General features: G+C 38.3%; 1 protein-coding gene across 1 annotated transcript; it reads right to left on the bottom strand.

Annotated features, from left to right (window-relative positions):
• Nucleotides 1-11,773: 11,773 nt before the first annotated feature.
• On the bottom strand, nt 11,774-21,106 carry mchr2b (melanin concentrating hormone receptor 2b). Its single transcript, XM_079670864.1, has 2 exons — nt 19,678-21,106; nt 11,774-15,978 (listed from the first exon to the last, which is right to left on the bottom strand). The coding sequence occupies exons 1-2, from the start codon at nt 20,079-20,081 to the stop codon at nt 15,339-15,341; spliced, it is 1,044 nt and encodes a 347-aa protein (XP_079526990.1). The 5' UTR covers nt 20,082-21,106; the 3' UTR covers nt 11,774-15,338.
• Between the last annotated feature and the right edge of the window lie 33 nt (nt 21,107-21,139).

The raw sequence follows: 21,139 nt of genomic DNA, 5'->3' as shown, positions 1-21,139 counted from the left end.
CACTTATGGTGACACAGGTTTTACATGTAAACCAGTTGATGGGGGGCTTTTTTGGTCTAAGTGGGGACCAATCGTTTCCACTACAGTTGCATTTATTACAATAAAAACATGCTTGGGAATGGTTGCAGTTGAACATGCATTCCTCATGGTTAAGGTCAGCCTTTGCTGAATTAGCGTACTTGTAATTCTTCCTAGTAAAGTCTTTGAAAGACTTGTTGATACGACTCTCGCTTTCTTATGGGAGTGAGTTGAATGCCTTGCAGGAATTCACTGCATCCGATACAATGTTCTTATTGCTAGTTTTTCTGCTTGTAAGCCTACTTTGTTGTTTATTGAAATTATTTCTAGCACCCTTAACTAAAATTGTGAACACAGTCAAACTTCATGCTAATCATCTGCATGTTAGCATTGTCATTATGAGCATATTTGAATGCTTACATTAGCATTCAACCCAAAGCATCCCTCTGCCAAAGTTCAACCTCACTGACAGGCTAGCGTAGCTGTAGACACAGTGATGTATAACTGAAATGTAACTTTGGACAGACACAGGAATGCAGTTTTTCTTGGCTGGTGACAGTGTATGTGCTAAGCTAGGCTTACCGTTCACCGGGCTTTTCTTCATATTTACAGTACAGACGTGAGATCATTGCATGCCTGTTTTTGTGTGATCTTAGAGCTTGAATAATTTGCCCCAAAACACTAAAAAGGATTATCCCTCTGAGTGCCTAAAAATAAGTCCTATTTATCATCATAAATAATGAAGAATTAAAGTGTAAAAGTAAAGCTTTTTAAAGGGCTTGAATCGTGTTAATTAACGAGGCAATGGCTGCCTTTCCAGAATATTAGTCATGTCAAACTCCACCATGAAGGGATCAGCTAATGGTACCCTGAAAAAAAGGCTGAAAGTGAAGTGCAATAAGAGTTTCTTACACACTTCATGTACCAAGCAGTTTAAGCTTTATTTAGCATGAAATATGGATTCCTATCCACACAGCCGTATGCTCATAATCACATAATTCCTCTATATATCATCAAGGTAAGGTTACATAACACATGCAGCTACCAACAAGTCCTACTTAATCATATTTGTGAGAAACAGGTTTTTCAATACCTTCGACTTATCCCTTACCATCTTTAGAGCTGCCGATTTGTTTATCTCCTGCCTGAATGTATGTTAAGTTAAAACGAGGCCATTTCAGTGAGTGAAGCCACAGACTGATAGCTACTGTAGCTGAGAGCGACATCAACCGAATAACCCTTCACAGACAGTCAAATCTTGAGGCAACCTTGATGAAAGGGACCTTTGTGCTTCTCAGGAATGGATGAGGGAGGTCGAAAAGCACATGTATCACACATTAAATAATTCATTCAAACAGTCCTGACATTTTTATCCAATTTATATCATATTTTCAGTCAAATGTAAAGCCCCAACATTAAAGCTTTCACATAATCTTCATCAACAGATTGAGTCTGCCTGGTAGACAAGAAATTCAGAAATTGTTCAGGAGAACAAATGGAAATGTTCTTAATTTCCATGAGAACTGGATAAACTCCATCTGCGGATGAAGATCATGTGAGGCAGCATAACAGCTAATTAAGCTAAGTGGACCCTGTGTTTACTTGCGAATATTTGTGAATGTAACCAATAAAGTTATGAAACTGCAAATCCTTAAAAGTCTGACAACAAAGAATGCACAAAAGACTAAAGTAAAAAAGAATGTCCAACAATAAAGAGTTTTCTAATAGCCCTAAGGCTCTTTCATATCTCCACTGTCATTCTGTGAACTTTAAAACAAGTGTTTTAACATTTTCACTTCAAGCATTACTAGCATTTCTGTAGAGAAATCTCTCACCGACTGAACTGGTTCAACATTGTTAAAAAGCAATCGATAGCATCGCAAAACGCACCAGATGGCCTAAAAAAAAGGCCATTCTTTAAAACATTACTTTTCGAAAAGTTGACTCTTCACAGATCTAAAGTTCAACTGTACATGCCTCTCATTCAGAAAAACATCATCAGAGTAATGCATACACACATTTACCGCAGCCAACACACACACACACACACACACACACACACACACACACACACATACACATACACATACACACCGTAAGCGTGCCAACACTGTTTGAATGATGTGTGGTTAACAATCTATATAATAAATGATGTACTGTACTCCAAGTTAGCACAGCGGTCCTGGTCTTGTCATTACTGTTGGCGGCCATATTTATATTTTAAACTCCAGAGCAGATTTGTGCACCGAGCGTCTGCACCTATTTAACTGGTCTGCTGGTTTTGGCTGCCAAAACTCTCGTCTTCTGGCCACCTTAAACCATATTCTCCCCTTTAAGCTCCACAGCGAGTACAGGACGTTCTCTGGCAAGCCCACTGCAACCACCTCCACTGAATGTCTTTTTGCAGAGTTTCCTTATTGCTTAAGAGAACAATATTAAAACTAGAAATGAAAAATGCTAATCACGTAGTTGCCATTGAGGAAAGACAGAAGATGATATTTTCACAACTTTTTTTGCCTGAAATGTATGAATGACTTTCTGTGGTCTCATAGAGTTTGAAAAGAAATAGAATATGAACAACAGCAGGAAACTTAGAGCGGCATGTATTTATCGGCAGTAGACGTGGCCGACCAGCATGCACTGTGTAAGGGCTCAGCAGGAGTCCCTCTCAGCAAGACAAACACTACGGCCTCAGGCTGTGCGTATGAAAGCGGAAAAGTGTTTTTCAGCGCTGAAATTGAATGTCGAAATCGATGTTCAGATTTAGTTTTGATAAGGCTTAGGGTTGTCATATCACATTAAGATGGATACCCTGTGGGAGGTATTGCCAGGAAGTGTGATGAGGAGAATCCTTTCCTCCAGGAGCAGCTAATCAATATGCCTCTCAGACACTCTCTTTTTCAGCCTGAGCACCACTTTTTTTAACACTGCTGACACAGTTCAATTAAACTTGTGCTGCAAAAAGAAAATGTCTGGATTCAGTGGTTGGAACGCATGTCAATTTCAGTACACTCAAGCATTTCCATCACTATTTAATTTCGATCTCACAACTTCCTATAAGTGGATGATCAAAACAATAAAGGTTTGATGCATTTTGATCAGCGCTTGAATGTAACCTAATCTCATAGCTGGTTTATGTGTTTGTTTGAATGCATTGAGTTATGACAAATCACACCTCGCGAGCGTGGTTGCATCCTCTGCCATCACTCCATCAGCCACGCTCAGAAGGAGACAGAACAAGTGTGGAAGTGATTATGTTGAGGTGCCCCAAGGCTCTACACAGGGTGCCTGATCAATATTCAATCTCAGTTATTTCACCCAACATTACCATCCCACACCGGGCTGCTCGATGACTGAGAATCGCTTAATCAGAGGGAGTAACCAGACACCGTGCGTCAATAAGTGCATGTGAGCTCGTGTGTTTAAAGCAGGTGGAGATATCATGTTGAGCTTTTGATGCCCTTTAATACATTTAAAAAGGACACCTGCCATGATGAGAGAAAAATATTTGTTGGTCGATATGCCAATGTGGGTTTACGTGGGTGGATGTGTTATATATTAGTTAGCTATTAGCTGTTGTTTGGTCTGTGGATAATTGCATAATTGGATAACAGATATAGAAACATTTGCTTGGAAAAAATGTTCTGCTGGGATGTGAGAAATGTGGCATTGGTTTGAAAAGATTCTTGAATCACGCAGGTTTACATGCATGAGTCAAAGAAATCTAATTGTCCAAAAGTTTTGTATCTCAATATCTCAGGGCCATTTCCACATAGATTAAACAAACTGATGAAGACCATGAAATGTGACTTGAGACAGATCTTTGTTTGACCCCCTTCTTTTGAGCATCAAACCTTCACCACATGTAGGTTTGGAAGATGACTGTCAACATTTTGTAGTTTGCTTCTACGTTGAGAGCATGTATTCTTCTATCTAATTTGTCATTTTTAACGTACCCACCAACAGAGGTTATATACACGAGTTCACTTGCTTGAAACGCAGGTACTTACAACATACACTGTGTTTGAGATTTGGTCGATGTATGCGTACTGCAACCTACAGTTACCCATTACACCCTACTTGTAACTCCACTTTAAATCCACTGCTTCCGTTTTCCGCACAACCTTGTGCTCGTACGCAGTCACGATTGTTGGTTTGTGTGCTTTTGAGCACCCAGCATTTCTTCTCCATTGGTCAGCCCTCTAATTGGTTCACACAAAAACACCTCAGGCCCGTCTGGTAGTCTGCATTACTATTATTTTTGTCTCATTAGAGCTAGGGAAGTGGTATATTTTTGGCATCAATTGGCCAAGAAATTAATCAGAACCATATCTAATTTGTAATTCAATGGGGGTACCCCAGGGTGCGCAGTTTTCTGAAAGAGTCAAAATTGGAAAGTTCAGCCGTCAATAGCTTCTAGCTATAGTTAGAAGTGGGCTTAATTATTTACAACATTTACTGAAATTCTATGAAATACCTCACCAATATTAAGAGGCTCTCTATTTGACAAGTTAATCTTACTTTTTTTGTGTAGCCTTGCAGTGAAGGCAGCTGATGCCAATGCTTAAATAGCTACTTTTGCTGCAGGATGTTTTGCCATTAAATACGACTTTCACATACACATCTGCATTTGTAGATCAGCCAATATGGACGCCATCTCTCTTAAAAGACCTGTGATAGTCTCCTCTCAAGGGCTAGATCTTCCAAAGCCTGAAAACAAAGCCAAAAGAAGGTGAAAAAGTCTAGTTGTCTCTCAAAACACTAACATATATGCTGAAAGGTTACTATTATATATTCCTATTTAGTTTCTGTCATATTTCTGCTCACTTCCCTTAGTCTTCACTCCGTGAGATTAACCTCATATCGAACATCTTCTTGGCCACACTGTGTTTTGTATGAGAGCAGCTTAGGGCAAGTGCTTTACACAAAGTAAACACTCAGAAGATACGGGTATCTTTGTTGCACCAAATCACTCGGCACACTTAGGTTCTCAGAGAAAATACAAAAAGCTTTATAAAGTGATTAATTTAGTTCTCGTGTATTCTCTTTTAGAGACAAACATAATAGCGGTGCCATGTTACATTTTCTCTTTGTTTATGTTGTGGGACCGTGATGTATCCAATAATCTTGTTTACTGGACTTTGCCTGGAAATACTGCTGAGCAGCTTGCTGTTGATTATGGGAAAGAGAGTGGGGACTTTTACTGGAGTATGATTTTCCTAAAAGCCTTCACGAGAACACAGCACACTTTATTGATTCTTAAGTCGTGCAAGAATTACACAAAACAGTCTTTCAACACAGACTTGTCTTAGTTTTCTTCAGAATCCATGAATGCTGGATATACAGTCTTTGTAACTGCAGATTCATTTTGGGCAAGGCCTGGAGGAAGGTGTTTATGAGAACAAGGCTGGTCATTATGTCTAAATGAAAGGATTGCATTGCTTTATGAAACTAGCTCAATACACAAACAGCTTCCAGTGTGGATCATTGATGCAAGCATTTAACTACATGAAACACTTGGCAAGTCTTTTTTCATTTAATGGTTCAAGTCACACTTTATTATTGCAATGAATAGTGGGAAGTAACTCTAATATTGTGCCGGGTTGCTCTCTATGCCAACCACTTTTGAATCATTTTTGATTGATTAAATCAAGATTGTTCTATTTTTCTATTTTCTTGTGTAGAACTGGTTGTACTCTTTTGACATATTTAATTTGATATCTGATGCCTAGTTTATCCGTTTTTTAGTGACTTTACTTCATAGCCTTTTGTGTGTGTGTACCTCTTCGTATTACATTATAGTGTCAGAAAGCATTTCATGTTGTCAGACGGGCGACCAAACTAATTTTACCTCTGAGGATCAATGAAGTTATCCAATGTAGTCTAATTGATACATGCACATAGAATAACTGAGGAAATTATGTTTGTTTTGTTCACAAACATCCATGGTTGCTCCCCTTCTCTATGTGTTGCCAAAGCGTTTGTGACATTTTCAAAAACATTTAGCTAAGTAAACTCGAGCCTAGTTGTTCTGTAGAGAGCCAAATCCTACACTTTTAAGAAGATTTAACGTGACACTCTGTAGTAATGCTTTAACAACCTTTATGAGCTGAAACAAAGGGATACAAAGCCAGCTGACTGAAGAGCAGCCTGCTCATTTAAGTGCAGTCAAAAGCTAACAGGATTTAGTGGAATAACAGCCTTTTCCTATTCATTGAAAAAGCAATGAAAACAAAACTGAACAGGTCAAATGAACCAAAAAATACCCAAGTTTAATCGCTGGAAAGAAAAAAGGAAAGTTTGAACCAGAGGTTAATGCAACATCGCTTGACTTAAACAGTGAGATAATGGAAGCACGTGGGATTAAGGTTTAGCAAATACAGAGCATCAGATCTGCACATCAACCGCAGAGAAGAGCTGATCTGTCCTGCAGAAGCATGCAGTTAAGTCCCTCCTGACTTTAAAAAAGTGTTGTGATTTTCTGGCAATTGGGAAATGTCCATCAGAACTCTCTGTCGGCCTATTTAAAGTCCCAGTAAGAGCAACAAGTGTTCACTCGCGTGGCTTTCTGTAAGCAGTCACAAGACCTCAGCTCCAATCTTTGGGAACATTGAGAAGGAGAAGAATTCAAAAAACATCACAAGACAGACTCTGGGATGCTCTAAAAGAGAGCTGGAATGTGTTTTTTGAAATGTATCAAGAATTGGTTAAAAAAAAAAAAGAAGTCTGGCTGCAAACTGTGTATATAATATATATGATAAATAGCGGACTTTACAGATTTGTGAACTTTGCTTTGACTGGAGAAATCTGATTTATGACCAACTGAATGTTATCTGGGGTTATGGGCTGCGTCCACATTGATGGAAATTCTACCACAGGCAACTTTTATCCCTTGTGTCAGCCCAAACCACTTTTTTAAACGCTTGAAAAACAAGCCAACCACCATGGAGAAACTTGTCAACACACCATCCCTTGTTTCAGTGTAGGCGAGGACAACTGAGTATTTAAAACAGATATGTTTGGTTGTTAACCTTCACTGTCAAAGTTAGTACTTCTGTGTGGCAGCAACGTGAAGAAGCCTTTCATCTCTCTCTCTGATCATTTCTTATTCCTGCATAGCTTATCACACAATGGAGGTGTTGACATACTGTATCTTCATATCTTCACGAAAGTCTTCATTAGCAGTGACTTTACTAAAGAGCTCAATGCAGCACATCTGGTATCACCATCAGCTATGGTGAGTTAGCACTGTTAAGCCTGACATTTTCTGCAGTCCTCAAACAACAAAATATAATGAGTCGACCGAAACGCTCATATTGGAGTTGAAAACTGTGATCACAGAAGGGAGAGAAGACTGAATACCTGCTGTGAAAAAGCACAACATGTCCAGACATGTTTTTCAAACGTGTCTATTGATCTGACCCCACTACCTACCAGATAATGGCTGCAATGCACAATAATGTTGTTAGTCAACTCAGGAAGAAGGAAGCAGCTAGGAGACATTTAATCGTTTTTATTGTTTATATAGAAAGTTAACTTTTAAGTTTGAATTTGTGGATGATATTTGAGATAGGGAGCATCTTCAAATGGATCAGTGTTGGCATGGTAGTGTAATTAGATTTTTGGAGTGCATATAAAATAAATACTTCATTAGTAATTTGGTCCCCCGTCTGGTCTTGAGAACACCAAGAAAGTTTTTTCAGTGGTTCATATTCAAGAAGTATTCAGTGCAGTGTGTTGCACCTAACTGCTTAAGGGTTTTGAGTCCACACTCTTAAGGCCTCCGAGTGCCCTTATGTTTAGTTAATACTTCATTGGTGAAAGTGTCAAACACCACAGGTCCCGTTCACGTGTACTTCTTTGGGAAGCTGGGTTGTGAGTTGAGCTCAGTTGGAGCGCATTCATTCTCATTCATTCACTCAAAATGTGCAAGTACTACTATGTGCCGTCAGTCTTTACACGTACCATAAAGGTACATCCTATTTTGGGTCAAGTTCTGAATCATTTCATAAAAATGTTCATACAATTTATGTAACATGGCCTCATGAAGCCAACAAATATATAAAGAGAACTTTGATTGTGTTGTTTTAAAATGTATCACACCAATGTTTAATTTATATTAATATGATATCTGTGTGTATCATTTTGGTCGAAAAAACACGTTTTGAGAAGAAATACGGTAGTTTGAGTTCAGTGTTTCATCTTGTAAGAGATTAGTGGAGTTCGGACAGCGGGGGGAGAGTGCTTGTGAGAAGCCAGACGGAAAACTTGAATGCTGTACATATTGTACATTTTCTGCTTGATTTAATCAACTGAAATGCAAAAGTATAGTAAGGTTGCTGATTTTGAGCTTAAATGAAATCAGCAAGCGTGGAAGAAGTAGCCATATCAACTACTGTTGGTTGAATTAAAGGATAAAACTGGTGTATTTTCATATTTTTCTGATTATCAACAAATCCTTTTTTTTTGTCTATCACTCATTTCTATCACTCATTTCTTTAAAAATGGGTCACAAATATATAACTTTACAAAAAAAAAGATATAAACATTTGCTAAAAAAAAGTGTGGCCTGTTGTTCATAGAAATGACTCAGGAACAGAATTGAATGATGTATTTTTGAGGAACTAACTTAACCCGTGGATGAATACGCATTTGGTGCGTTAATCAATATTAGCTTTAAAGAAGCGGGATGGTTTATTAGAATTGACTAAAAATAAACTGCCAATGTTTGATGGAAGTAAGGAGAGTTTCAGCCAGTGCACTGGTGTAGCTTATTGATGTGTTTTATTTCATAACTTGTTTAATGAACCAGTAGAGGAATAGGCTATGTCTGGCTTGAGCTACGCATACCATGCTTATTAGTAGGATCCTGTGAGTCATTTTGGCAAAACAGTTAACAGATAGAAGAAATAGCAGCGTTGTGGGGGACAGTGTGATATTTTTAGTAAAGATTTAGTATGGACGATGGATGAGCATGAAATGTGCTATTCATTTATAGTCAAGCTCCTGGAAAGATAGTTGTCCACATCACCTCCACTTTTAAAGGTCAATATTTTCAAGTGTAATATCCATGAGATTGTGGTAGCACTCTGCTCCAGTAGCATTTTAGAGTTAACGTGTGAAGTTTTTATGGTCAACAGTTTTCACAAGCCATACTGTAACTCACTACCTGAGAACCTGAAAAATGCTGTGAAAGCAGCCACTTACTCTACATGTGGGGATATTCCTTAATGTTTCAGCAGCAGAGCGGGGAATTTGTCAGATGCGCATCTTTTATGATCTGGTGATGATAGCACTTCCTGTAGTGCATGGGGACGGGGGTTCGTTTGGTGTCTCTTCTTAGACCAGACATGAATGTAAAGAATCCATATTTTGATTTATGTTGTCTCCGGTGGGACTCGGAGGGATCTGCTTCACTGAGATAGGAAGAAGAAGTCAGTGTGAAGAAGAGGTTAGAAGAAAAATCATGTGATTTATGTGTTTTCTTCGATCATAAAAGGACTGCAGTCCAATCATTCTTCGAACAGGTGCTGTTGAGGTAATGTGAAGAGTTGGGTTGACGGTATGTTTTACTCTTTTATCTTTAATAATGAACTGTCAACACCATCTCACTTTAGTAACAGAATTTACAGGCACAAGAGAAGACATTTATTTCAGAATAAAATAAGATGAACATTCAAAACATACAATTTTTCACACCTATACTGAGTGACTTAGTAGGCTACTTACTGCCTTCTTTCTCAGCTCTTGTTTTCTTATGTATGCAATGTGAATGGATTTTAAGGATATTCCACTACATTTTATCTGAAAAAATAAATCAAATCTTATTTGATATTTTTCCATTTATTTTTCTTGTATAACCCTGTACTGCCAATTTAATTATATCCGAAATTATGTTCTGGCAGGAAACATTTGACATTTTGAAAAATAAGCTTAATAGCTTTATTGCAGAAAGTTGGACTGATACAATGTCACATGTCTGCCAGAGGTTTGGAATCTCACAAATGACAAGTTATATCTCATCTCCTTCATCTAGAGGCCCACATGTAAAAACAATGGTTTATGGTGTTAACATACGCTAAAATGGAGGAGCATGCACTACGTGAGGCTATGCGTGTCACAGTCGGCTCCATCATTCACCAGTAGTTTTCCATTCACCTGTCTCACCTGTTAACCACACCCACGTTTTTGCTCACTCTCTTTCTCTTCTGCACCCATTAGCTTTACTGCCAGTATTTAAACCCTCACCAGACACACACCCGTTGTGAGATCGTACTTTGCCTTATGCTAGTCTTTCACGCGTTTGTTATCAGATTGCCTACCCGGTTCCGACCCTGCCTGATCCCTGATCCTGCGTGTCCTTGGACTATCCTGCCTTGCCTGCTGTCTGACCAAGCCTGTGCCTACGTTGACCGCCTCGCCTGCTCCCTGACCCTCTGCCCGGCCCTGACTCACCTTCTGCCCGCTGTCCTCTGGTTCGTTTGCCTGTACATCATCCGGTATCCCTCTGCTCTGGTATTATTACCAATAAAGTAGTTTACCAATACTCCGTGGTTTCTCGAGTGCTGCATTTGGGTCCTTCATAAGATTGTGACAATGCGTCTCTCCGCTGTAACCTCACACACTTCTCTTCCCTTCTCTAGTCTTTGCCCTTTCTGATTTGATGCAAACTGCATTTTGTTGTACAATGTGCAATGACCATGAAGTTGAATCTAATCTCATCTAATGATAGCCTATTTCTTAGCAGCTATCAGCTAAGAAACCTCCTGGAGTGTTGCGTGTTGCCTGGCAATCTCATGGTCGAGCTATGATCTGGTAAGACTACCGATTAAAAACAACATGTAACTTTAAAACAAAGCTTTAGAGTTTCTGGTCTGCATATGTTTTAGACTTTAGACAGAGCCATGCTGTTTTTCTTCCTCTTTGTCTGTCTTTATGCTAAATTAAGCTAACCGGTGTCTTAACCCCTGTGTAAAAGATATAATTACACTTTCTGTAATTCAATGTTAAATATAAATATGTGTGCATGTGTTATGTTTTCCTCAAAGACCATATTGCACATTAGCATCACGTATCTGCTGTGTTAATCTAGTCTGAAATTAAAAGATTGAAAAAATTGCAAAGCAACTACCATGATAATTTTGTTCAACTGTGTTCACAACTTTCAAATCAAATTGCACAGAGGATCCATAATTCCCAAATAGTTTTGGCCTCATAAAAAAAAAAAAAAGTCCTACATAAAAGTGCTGCGGGGCCACATTGATACTTCAGGGGAAATGTTGAAATGTTAATGAAATCCTCTGGTATGAACCTGCAGTTGTTAACATAAAAATCAAACAAAAAAAAAGTTAACTTCTTATCCTCCTTGGTCACTTATATGGATGATTGATCGTGAGTTTGACACTGTTTCAAGCCTCTGATTTTGTGCCTCCTAAAGGACCATCAGACCATCAGCGTGTCCCTCAACATCGGACAAACTTGATGCAAATAAACTCCCACAAGACGATGCTTCTCATTTCCATGCAGTCCTTTCTACTTCCGCTGTTGGCATCCGCTGGCAGCCTCCTACAGTCATAAATAATTTAAGAGCTCATGAAAAACACTGTAAATTGCAAAGTCAAGTGTTTTTCTTTCATGCGGGCGAGAGCAATGAAAGGCAAATGCAGAATATTTCCTCAGCACCAATCAATGATTAAAAGCTGTCCAGGTGTTTTTATGTTTGTTAGATAAGAAATAAGAGGACTGACAAATTAAATAAAAGTAAAAGTCTTCTCTGGACAAGTTTGTTTGACTTTACTTGAATAACTGACTTTCAACGTACACGCTGCAGTTTCTCCATTGACAGCATTTGGAAAACAATTAAAAGTATAAAAGTACCCTTTACAATATCAATATGAATCTTCACAAACAAAGTTTACATTTAGTTATAACTCACATAATAATCTATTATACGAGATCAGATGGCATGTTTTTAGTGTAGACACACATGTGCTTTGAAAGATTTCATTGGCCAGTGGATACAAAAAACATCACAAAACAGTGAAAGCTACTCAACAATACCAAACACTAACAAAGACTATTTCAAAAACAGGGCCAGATAAACACATTTTAGGCCAACAAAATGTAACAATGAACTTTCATGAGCTGAAAATACTCTGGGAAAGGGTTACATTTCTAAGACGAAAACATGTAGAGCACCCAAACACGGAAAACAGTGCCAGCGACCTGTCAATCACAATGTAGACCCGCCTCAAAGCATATGCTGCTGTATCGTCTATTTGACTCTACATAGGACCACCATAAACAAAATGTAATGAAAGTCAATTGTTAACTTCCCCTGATATTAACCGTGATTTGTCACAGCGATGTCATCAGGGGTCACCTACTGTGGCCCTGAGAGATCAGCCTACGCAATTAAAAAAACATCCTAAAGTTAAAATGACCATACTGACCATACATAACATTTTGCCTATATGTTTTAGCCTGCAAATTCAAAAAGAAATGTGATGAATATAACCAAACACATTATTATTATGAACCTAATTATCACACACTAATTACCACAGAGTAAATCTACAGCCCATTTGGCCCGGCTGGTAATTCACTTTTGATCATAGAAAAAACAATGCCTACAATCATTGCACATGGCACAGAGAAATATAATATTTGACATGAAGCACTTCTATTTGAACGTACAGTAGGCCACAAGATTAGTGTACAAGACGCACAGTATCACATTTAGTGCTCCAGTGCCATTGTAAACATACATACATTAATGAATAACTCTGATGACTAAAGATAATGCAATATATGCATTTCCTGTACATGCCTCTCACTTTTCATTATGCAAATGTTCAATCAGGGCAGATTACTTGATATTAATGTGGGAGCATTGCCTGTCCTTCACGCTTTGTTTGTTGTCTCTGCAGAGCACTGCATTTGTCCCTTGAGTCCATTTTGAAATGAGCTTTTTATCACAAAAAATACACTTCAAAGCCCAAAAGCAGCTCCTGAGCAATTTGGGTGAATACAGATGCATCTAATCTTTTTAAAAAACAGTCAAAATCTGAAGGAAATTGTACATTAAATACAACAACAGGAGAACATGAATTGTGGATAGGTGTGAGTTAATATCTCAGGAGGCTTAAGGACTTGGATGAATAAACAGAGAGACAAAAAGCACAGAATTTCAGATGTGTTTTAAAATCCATCCACTGAGATCGTAACACATCCACTGGGATAAACCTCCCTGCCGTGGGCCTATCATGACAATCTGACAGATTCTTGTTAGCCTTTATTTTGGTGCGACACCGACTGTAAAGCAGTCACTGGTGTTTTACGCTGCATGAGATTAAAGTCTCAAACAATTAGGAGGGGACTGTTCTGCTGAGTCTAGAAATAGTAAAACACAGACTCTCAATCTGTGCGCATGGTGAACAACCAGTAACACTCTGATGTCTGACTACCGTGAAATATACCATAAAATGCCTTCTTTCTTTCCTATGAAACAATATCTTTATTAACAATTGGGATTTTATATGGATTTATTGCTAGTAATGGTTGATAAACCATTTACATTTTTTGTTTGAATCAGTTATGGGCCATTGATAGGTACCAATTTGGGGCCAAGTAGTTTGTCAGACTCTCTGGACCAAAGTCTCAATAACAACAATCTATTAACTTTAACAGTGACATACTTCATTATATCAATAATAATAGCAGTCTTTTCTCATAGTTAAACATTTATTTGTGGATTTACATAATTTGTGGATTTACAATAACTTCATTCTTATCAAATATAAAAATGATAAACACCATCGAATGATCAACTTTTACAACCTGAAATTCCATTATGAGTTTGTAATGAATGGCTAATAACTGATCTATAAAGCACGAGTGCGTTATTTATCAGCCATTATTATGCCAATGTATAAGCCCTTGATTTTCATACAGTCATTTGTGGCAGTCTAAGGACGTCACAATGAGTAAAGATAAAATCAAACCACTGTTGTTAAGTGCAATTACATTTCATGGTGAGCCCTGAGGAGGCTGGCTGATAATAAGAAATGTTAAACATATCACACTTGAACATGCTGATGTTTGTCAGTGACTGATCTCAAAGGCTGCACTTCAGTGTTGTCAGTAAACCAGCAGGACACTTGGTGCGCCCTGTAGTAGATAAAGGTTAATGAAAGCTCTCTGTCCAAAAGGGAATATATTCACACTTGAGCTGCTCCCTCAGAGTCCTTGCTCATCTGTGCATCTTTGAAAGTCAGTGCTGTTATTCCCTGTAGGATTGGCTCAGAAACAGCCGCTTTCCTTTTTAGCGCTCCGACCTTCGTCTGAAGAGTGGATTTATGTTTGCAATATAATTTCGGTTGTTTTTGTGGGGCTTTTTTTGTGCGAAAAGACAGTTCCCAAACAGACAGAGGTAGAGACATGCAAATAAAACATAGAAATAGGGACAATCATCTTATAATATGGACAAATTAGTCATATGTCTCCAGAAATATGACTAATATAACTAAACTTAACCACCAACCAAAAAATAAGAAGGATTTATATAAGCCAGTTTCCGTTGCTAAGAGTGGTTATGTAGGGTTTTGTGTATAAGTCTGCTTGTATCAATAACTGAAAAAGGAAAATATATAAGATGGAAAGAAAACTGAAAAAATGCACCAAAACATACACAGCAAGTAAAATCTGCAATTTGCGCCTCCATCCATCAGAGAATAAAATGATCCGTATGGCAAAAAAGGAAAACAAAAAGTGGCATTGACAAATAACATAACTTCACTTACAGAAATATATATAAATGAATGAACCAATTAAAGACTCAGTGGCTGGATCTTAAGCATGTGTGTGATACCTCAGGTGTGCTTGGCTGGGCCCAAGTTTTAGGAGACAAATATAATACAAATATGAATCCTTAAATAAAACTAATTACATAGTAACAATCACTGAATGGTTTAACATACATAAATATTACATTATAACATATTCCCATCCAATTAATATGTATAATTTATCATTATCATCATGACTGTAGGGCAATGTGAATTGAATAATGTATATTGAGTGAGTAAGTAAGTGCATATAGCACTGCAAATGTAAAAAAAAATTGCACTGTTAAAATACATGTTACTTAGGCATGGTTGACTTTTATGCTAAAGCTTCATACCCAGTTTTTTTGTTTTTGTTTTGAAGGCTATCAATCTCCAAAGCTGCAAAAACATGACTTCAAAGGCCACAAGTAACTTTCTTATTGGGCAAGAACATCGACATGTGTATGTACAAAAAAGGAAAAAAGTCCACTGTGATTAGATGACAGTGCAGCGGTAGTTGGGGTCGTTGGTCGTACTGGAGCCATCCGCTTTGACCACCGTGACCTTGGAGGAGTGCTGGGAGCTGTAGAGCACGTTCCTGGAGCAAAGACGCTCGCGGTAATTCTGGGCGAAGATTAGCAACATGAGCGGGTTGATGCAGCTGTGGGAGTAGGAGAGGCAGATGCTGATGTTGTAGGCGTAGATGAAGGCCAAATTCTGGTTGTTGTTGCTCAGGTTGATCACCTGAATGACGTGGTAGGGCGACCAGCAGATCAGGAACAGCGCGATGACCATGAGGACCATCTTGGTGGCTCTTTTAGCCCAAACGGACTGCTTGCGCTTGACGCGGCGGATGGAGCTGAAGACGTGGTAGAGGGTGAGAGAGTAGAAGGTGCTGATGATGAAAAGAGGGATGATGAAGCCCAGGATAGACTGGTAGAGAGTGTACCAGTACATGTCCTCAGGCCCTTCCAGGTCCATTATGCACACCTCAAATTGCTGCCTGCGCACGGCCTTGGCGTACAGCATGACGGGGACGGTGAGGAGCATGCTGCCCAGCCAAACCAGCATGTTGATGATGATGGTCCACTGGATGGTCCTCTTCTCGGAGGTGGGGTGGACAATAGCTATGTACCTAAAGGAGGAAGAACATATTTTAGTGTGAGTCCTGTCAGTAACACAAATGACTGAAGCAACATCACTGAAGGGAAGTTTTGCTTCAAGTGGTCGTTTTCATTTTTGACAATCTCAGAGACTCAAATCAAGTAAAGGAATATAATTACATCAAGTAGAATGTCATGCACTCTCAATATATTTCTTGCGCAAATTAGTATAATTTACCCAGGATGTCAGCAGTGGAAAATGAACACATTTCCATTTGGTTTATTCATTTGATTGTTTCATTTTGAAAGCCGCTCAGCTAGTTTGGACAAAATTGACAGTCTTGAGGACATTTGCTGGAAATGAATGACCACTTTGTCATCACCAACAGCGAGTGTCATTTAAGTGGGGCAAATGACCTATCTCCAGTTCCTTTTTACAGCATGTTTATCCGCGTCCGTCCCTTTAGCAGTCCGGTTAAGACTCCGACATTCTTGTGATTCGTTCTAGGACAGCCTGCTAAATTTCAATTATCATAGACTATTCGTTTATTTGGTTTCATGTAGTGTTTGAAATTCTGATCCTTGACAAAAGTAACATAAATAAAGTTTTAGTGTGATAGTTGAATCATGTGTGAACCAAATCTGGCAGGCCTGCAGATGTGCTGCCGCTGATCAGCCAAGCTAAGATATTGATATGTTCAAAAATGTGCACTTTGGACTGCCCAAATCATAGTGCAGTAGATATGTAATGCTCTGTGGTTGTCTGTTGTGTGAGGAAAGGCATTAGGGTTGAGCAAATAGGTTCAGGTGAAACGTTTTTTTTGTGAAAGTTTCTCTTTCTACTTCTTGTATTACTACAATTGCTCTTCTAATAATGTTTACACGTGACTCTTTTTTGATTTGGAAATGGGTACATGTCAGTGTTTCCATAGCGGCGGCGCAGCGGGGTTACACTTTTCATTTGCCCTGTACGATGGGCGCTGTAAGTGATGAAAGTGGGGGATGTTGGCTTATCAGGCACCCGCAGCTCACAGCCAAAGTGCGAGCGTGGGAGCGAGAGAGCGAGGGTGAGAGAGAGAGAGGGCGCACCGGTACCAGTGCGGTTGTTATTAGAATCTGGTGCTAGCTGCACTAACGGTTATAAGAAGTAGATGTTTCTACAACCAGGGTGGAGGAGGGCTCTCCTGTCAGACTGAGAGGCTCAGTGAGGTAAAGGACTCAGTGTTTAGATTAACACATTTAGTTATTTCAGTGGGTCTCAAACAAATATGTGTTTACAAATTATGTAAACACACATTTCCAAGGCACTCCTTTATAATTATTAGGATAAATAAAAACAGGTTTGAAATCATTCCAATGTATACTATAGGACAGTAAACCAAAAATATCGTTTAAAGTTGGAGAGATACAAAAATATGCATAAATAAATAAATGTTAACTAGGTAAAATAAGATATAAATTAACAACAAAAATAAAATACATTACATTTATTTGTTATTGGCTATGGTAGGTTATTGGTTATGTTCACATACTTATTAAAATGTAAACCGATCTTTTTCATATGGGTGTTTTAGAGTTGTACCACCTAGATCAGGTCTCAAGTAATTGTGTGCTCAAAGTGCACCAGATTGAAGCATTTTACTTTAAAATGTTCAAAAAAATCTTCCCGGGGGGGGGGGGGGCATACCCCCGGACCCCCCTAGAGGATGTGACGTCCACCGCCCAATTAAAACAAGCTCATACAATACTGAATACATTTGAAGCCATTTTGATGTATATTACCTATGTCAATAAGTTTCTGTTTTTGTAGTGTATTTGTCTTTTGTAGAGATTTTTCATTTATTATTTATATATAAAATCTCGCCTAGGGCAGCAAATTGGCTGGAACCGGCCCTGGTACCAGGCCTCAAGAGCCTTTTATTGTGCTGGCAGACACATAGAAACAAATTGGCGGGGTGCACTTCGCACGCGCACACACTAAAAATTCCACGCACTCCGCGCTCACATTATGCTAGGCCCACGTGCCTTAGCACCGTTGCTATGACCCCATCCTAGGGGAAACACGTTGATATCCAAATAACTTGAAACCATGAAATCAAATTAAATTAAACACTGTCCTCAGTCGAAGTGGAACATGCAGAAATAATTCTTTCCTGTGTGGATTAAAGCAACTCTGTCTTTGTTGGTAGTATGCTTTCTCTTCACCACTAGTTAAAGTTATATTGTTTGTTTGGTGGCTGGAACATTTGAAAACTTAGAGAAAGTTGTTGTTTGAAACTAGACGTGCATGTTTTAGACAGACATAACTTTGTAAGTTTAGCATCAGAAGTGAACTTTTTCCATGTCACTTGATGCGCTCATTAACTTGGATAATCCATTGGACAGAAATGTGTTCTTGTTTTGATCGGGCATGAAGCAGAGGAGTATTATTAGAGCTGTCAAATGGAAAAAATAGTCAATTTTTTATATAATTAGGATTTCATTTTTTTTTATTTAAACAGCCCTACGAAAGAATTGTAATTATATTGCTCTTTTTATTGTTAGTAAACTTTATGTTAGCTTTCTTTTGTCTGCTGGTGTGTGGATGGTTATATTAGTGACCTCATTTCAGCAGAAGATTACAGCCTATCATTTCTTGTGTTGAATTTGGAGCTGAATTTCCTCTTGATTTCCTTCCAGTATTTGCTTCAGCAAACCTTGACGTTTTAAAACTTATAATTAAAGTTATTGAAAAGGATAGAGCTGAATTGTTGAAATGTGAAGGCTAGATTAAAAAATAATTTTGATGAAATGAAAACAACAAACAAGACTTGTGCTCTATAACCACATGTGATGGAACCAGTAAATGCTGTTTTTCTCTGCAGGTGCTGTTCTCAGAACACAATTAGCTGGTCAAATGGCCCTACAGAAAAGCATTATGTATGTTACACTGAAGATGTATTACATTAAAGCTGTGAGAGCAACCCCTGCTCCGGTGATTACCTACAAATGGAGATGTTTATCAGTCCAACACAGACTCATTAAAATGTCCTTGATGTGCTCAGATCATAAACATGACTCTAATTTCATTTATGTGGTGAACATTAGGTCTTCATGGGCTGCTGCACAGATGTTACCCTGCTCCATGAGTGTATCTTCAGATGGACTGCTGCTAAGTGACCTCTTTTTTTAACAATGGCATCTGTACATTACACTGAGAAAGAGGGAATATGTAATACTTAAAAGTAAATGAAATGTTGACAAAATACATTGCAGCTGTCACAATTATTCCAAGAATGATTAGTTCAACAAAAAATCAATTGCCAGCTTTTTCAATAATCAATTAAAAGTCATTTTTCTAGCAGGGATTGCAGAACATGCTGCTTAAAGCCTCTTAAATGTGGAGATTTCCTGCTTTTTTTCTCAGTTTTATATCATGTAGGCTAAATGTAAAATATAAATGTTGGGTTGAAGGAAAAATACATTTACAGACATCATCTTGAACTTTAAAAAAACACTTTTCCTATTTTCAAACAAGTCCAAAAGATTAATAGAGAAAATAATTGTCATATTATCTGATAATGAAAATAATCCCCAAAGCCCTGGTAGCCTATATATATATATATTATCTTCAAAACGTGATAATGGGATGCCTGAAAAATATATCTTACTTTTTTCCAACACCTTAGTTAGAATATAATATCGACGAACATTGGAACCAAGTCTGTGATATGGAGTTATTTAACACTTACCGATCAATGCACAACACAGTCACAATTCCCACTGTGGTAAACTGGTTGCTGACATCCACGACCACCACCGCTTTGCACATAAAGCTTCCAAAGACCCATTGCCTGTCTCTGACCAGCTGGTGAATGTTGAACGGCATCACCAGCAAGAACAGCATGTCGGCTATTGCTAAGTTCAGCAAGTATATGTCTGATACCATTTTCTTCTTGCATGCTTTCACCGCGTAAATGACCAGTCCATTGGCTATAACTCCCACTGAACACAGGATGCCGTAAATTGAAGGCAATATGTGCATGAAAGTGGCGAGGTCGAACTGGCTGTGGGACGCGGGAGTTGGTTTTACACATGACGGGTCGGTCATGTTCCCTGTTTGGTTGTTTTTGCAAAAATCGTCCGTGTCATTCATCTTGACATCCGCTTAAAAAGCCTCGATGTTTTAGTAGTTGTTGACGTTGTTTTTGTTGTGATGGAGGCACTCGACACTCTCCAGCTGGCGTCTGGTCTCCAAACTTGGGAACCAAACTCGCGCACTCTCCAAAAGCACGTATTATCTCCTTAAGTCCCTAACACATATTATGTGATTTAAAACTGGAAATAGTGAAATATAATTAATTCTAAATCCATGAAGAGCGATGGTCCGTGGCACATGTTAATCTCTGGAAGCAAACTGATTTGACCATTAACTGTGTGCATCAGCTGTGCTCTTTACCAAACGCAGCTTGCGCCTCAGGGGACACTAGTTCCCTCCCTTCAAAGATAATTCACTCTGTCTTGTAACAAGACAAGCACATCTAAAAAAAAAAAGCTACTTCAAACTGATTCCCAGAAATATTGTCATTTTTTGCACCTTGCATCACAAATTTGAATAATTAAGGAGAGTAAAACAAACTCCTCTTAGAAGCATTTTGATGCAGTGCACAATTTCGTGCATCCCCATAATTCACTCTAGACGTTTATTTAATAATTTGAATGAGTGTTAATTTTCATTCTTCAAATATGACAAGTATTTCATGTTAAAGTTAGTAAAATGGAAGAGTCAATAACAGCTATCTTTAGGTTTACTTGAGGGAATCGGATGAAACATAAATCTAAGGGACTCTTCGACAGAAAATACCTGCACAATTGAGTTTAATTACTTTTAAATAAAGACGTGTGTTTATTGAATTTTAATCAAGCTGCATATGGCCAAAAAGCTTTTAAATATTCCACGTTTTTTTTTTTTACCAGGTCCCTGGTATTTATTTTATTTGGAATTTGTTTCATTACTAAGTGCATAACAATTGTGACCAAAATAAAATAACATGCATTTTGACAGTCTTTACGGTATGTTCAGTTGGAAAAAACAACATGTATGGTACACAAAGCTATCTTTAACATTAAAAACATCAGTCGTAGCACAAACACATTTAAACAAAAGAAAACATGTTCGGAAAGGTGTTAATTCTAATGCAGGTGTGTGGTGCT

The sequence above is a fragment of the Notothenia rossii genome, assembly GCF_949606895.1.
Source record: "Notothenia rossii genome assembly, chromosome: 3".
Lineage (NCBI taxonomy): Eukaryota > Metazoa > Chordata > Actinopteri > Perciformes > Nototheniidae > Notothenia > Notothenia rossii.
Note: the sequence above shows the minus strand (reverse complement) of the source record. Positions and strands in the feature narration are given on the sequence as shown.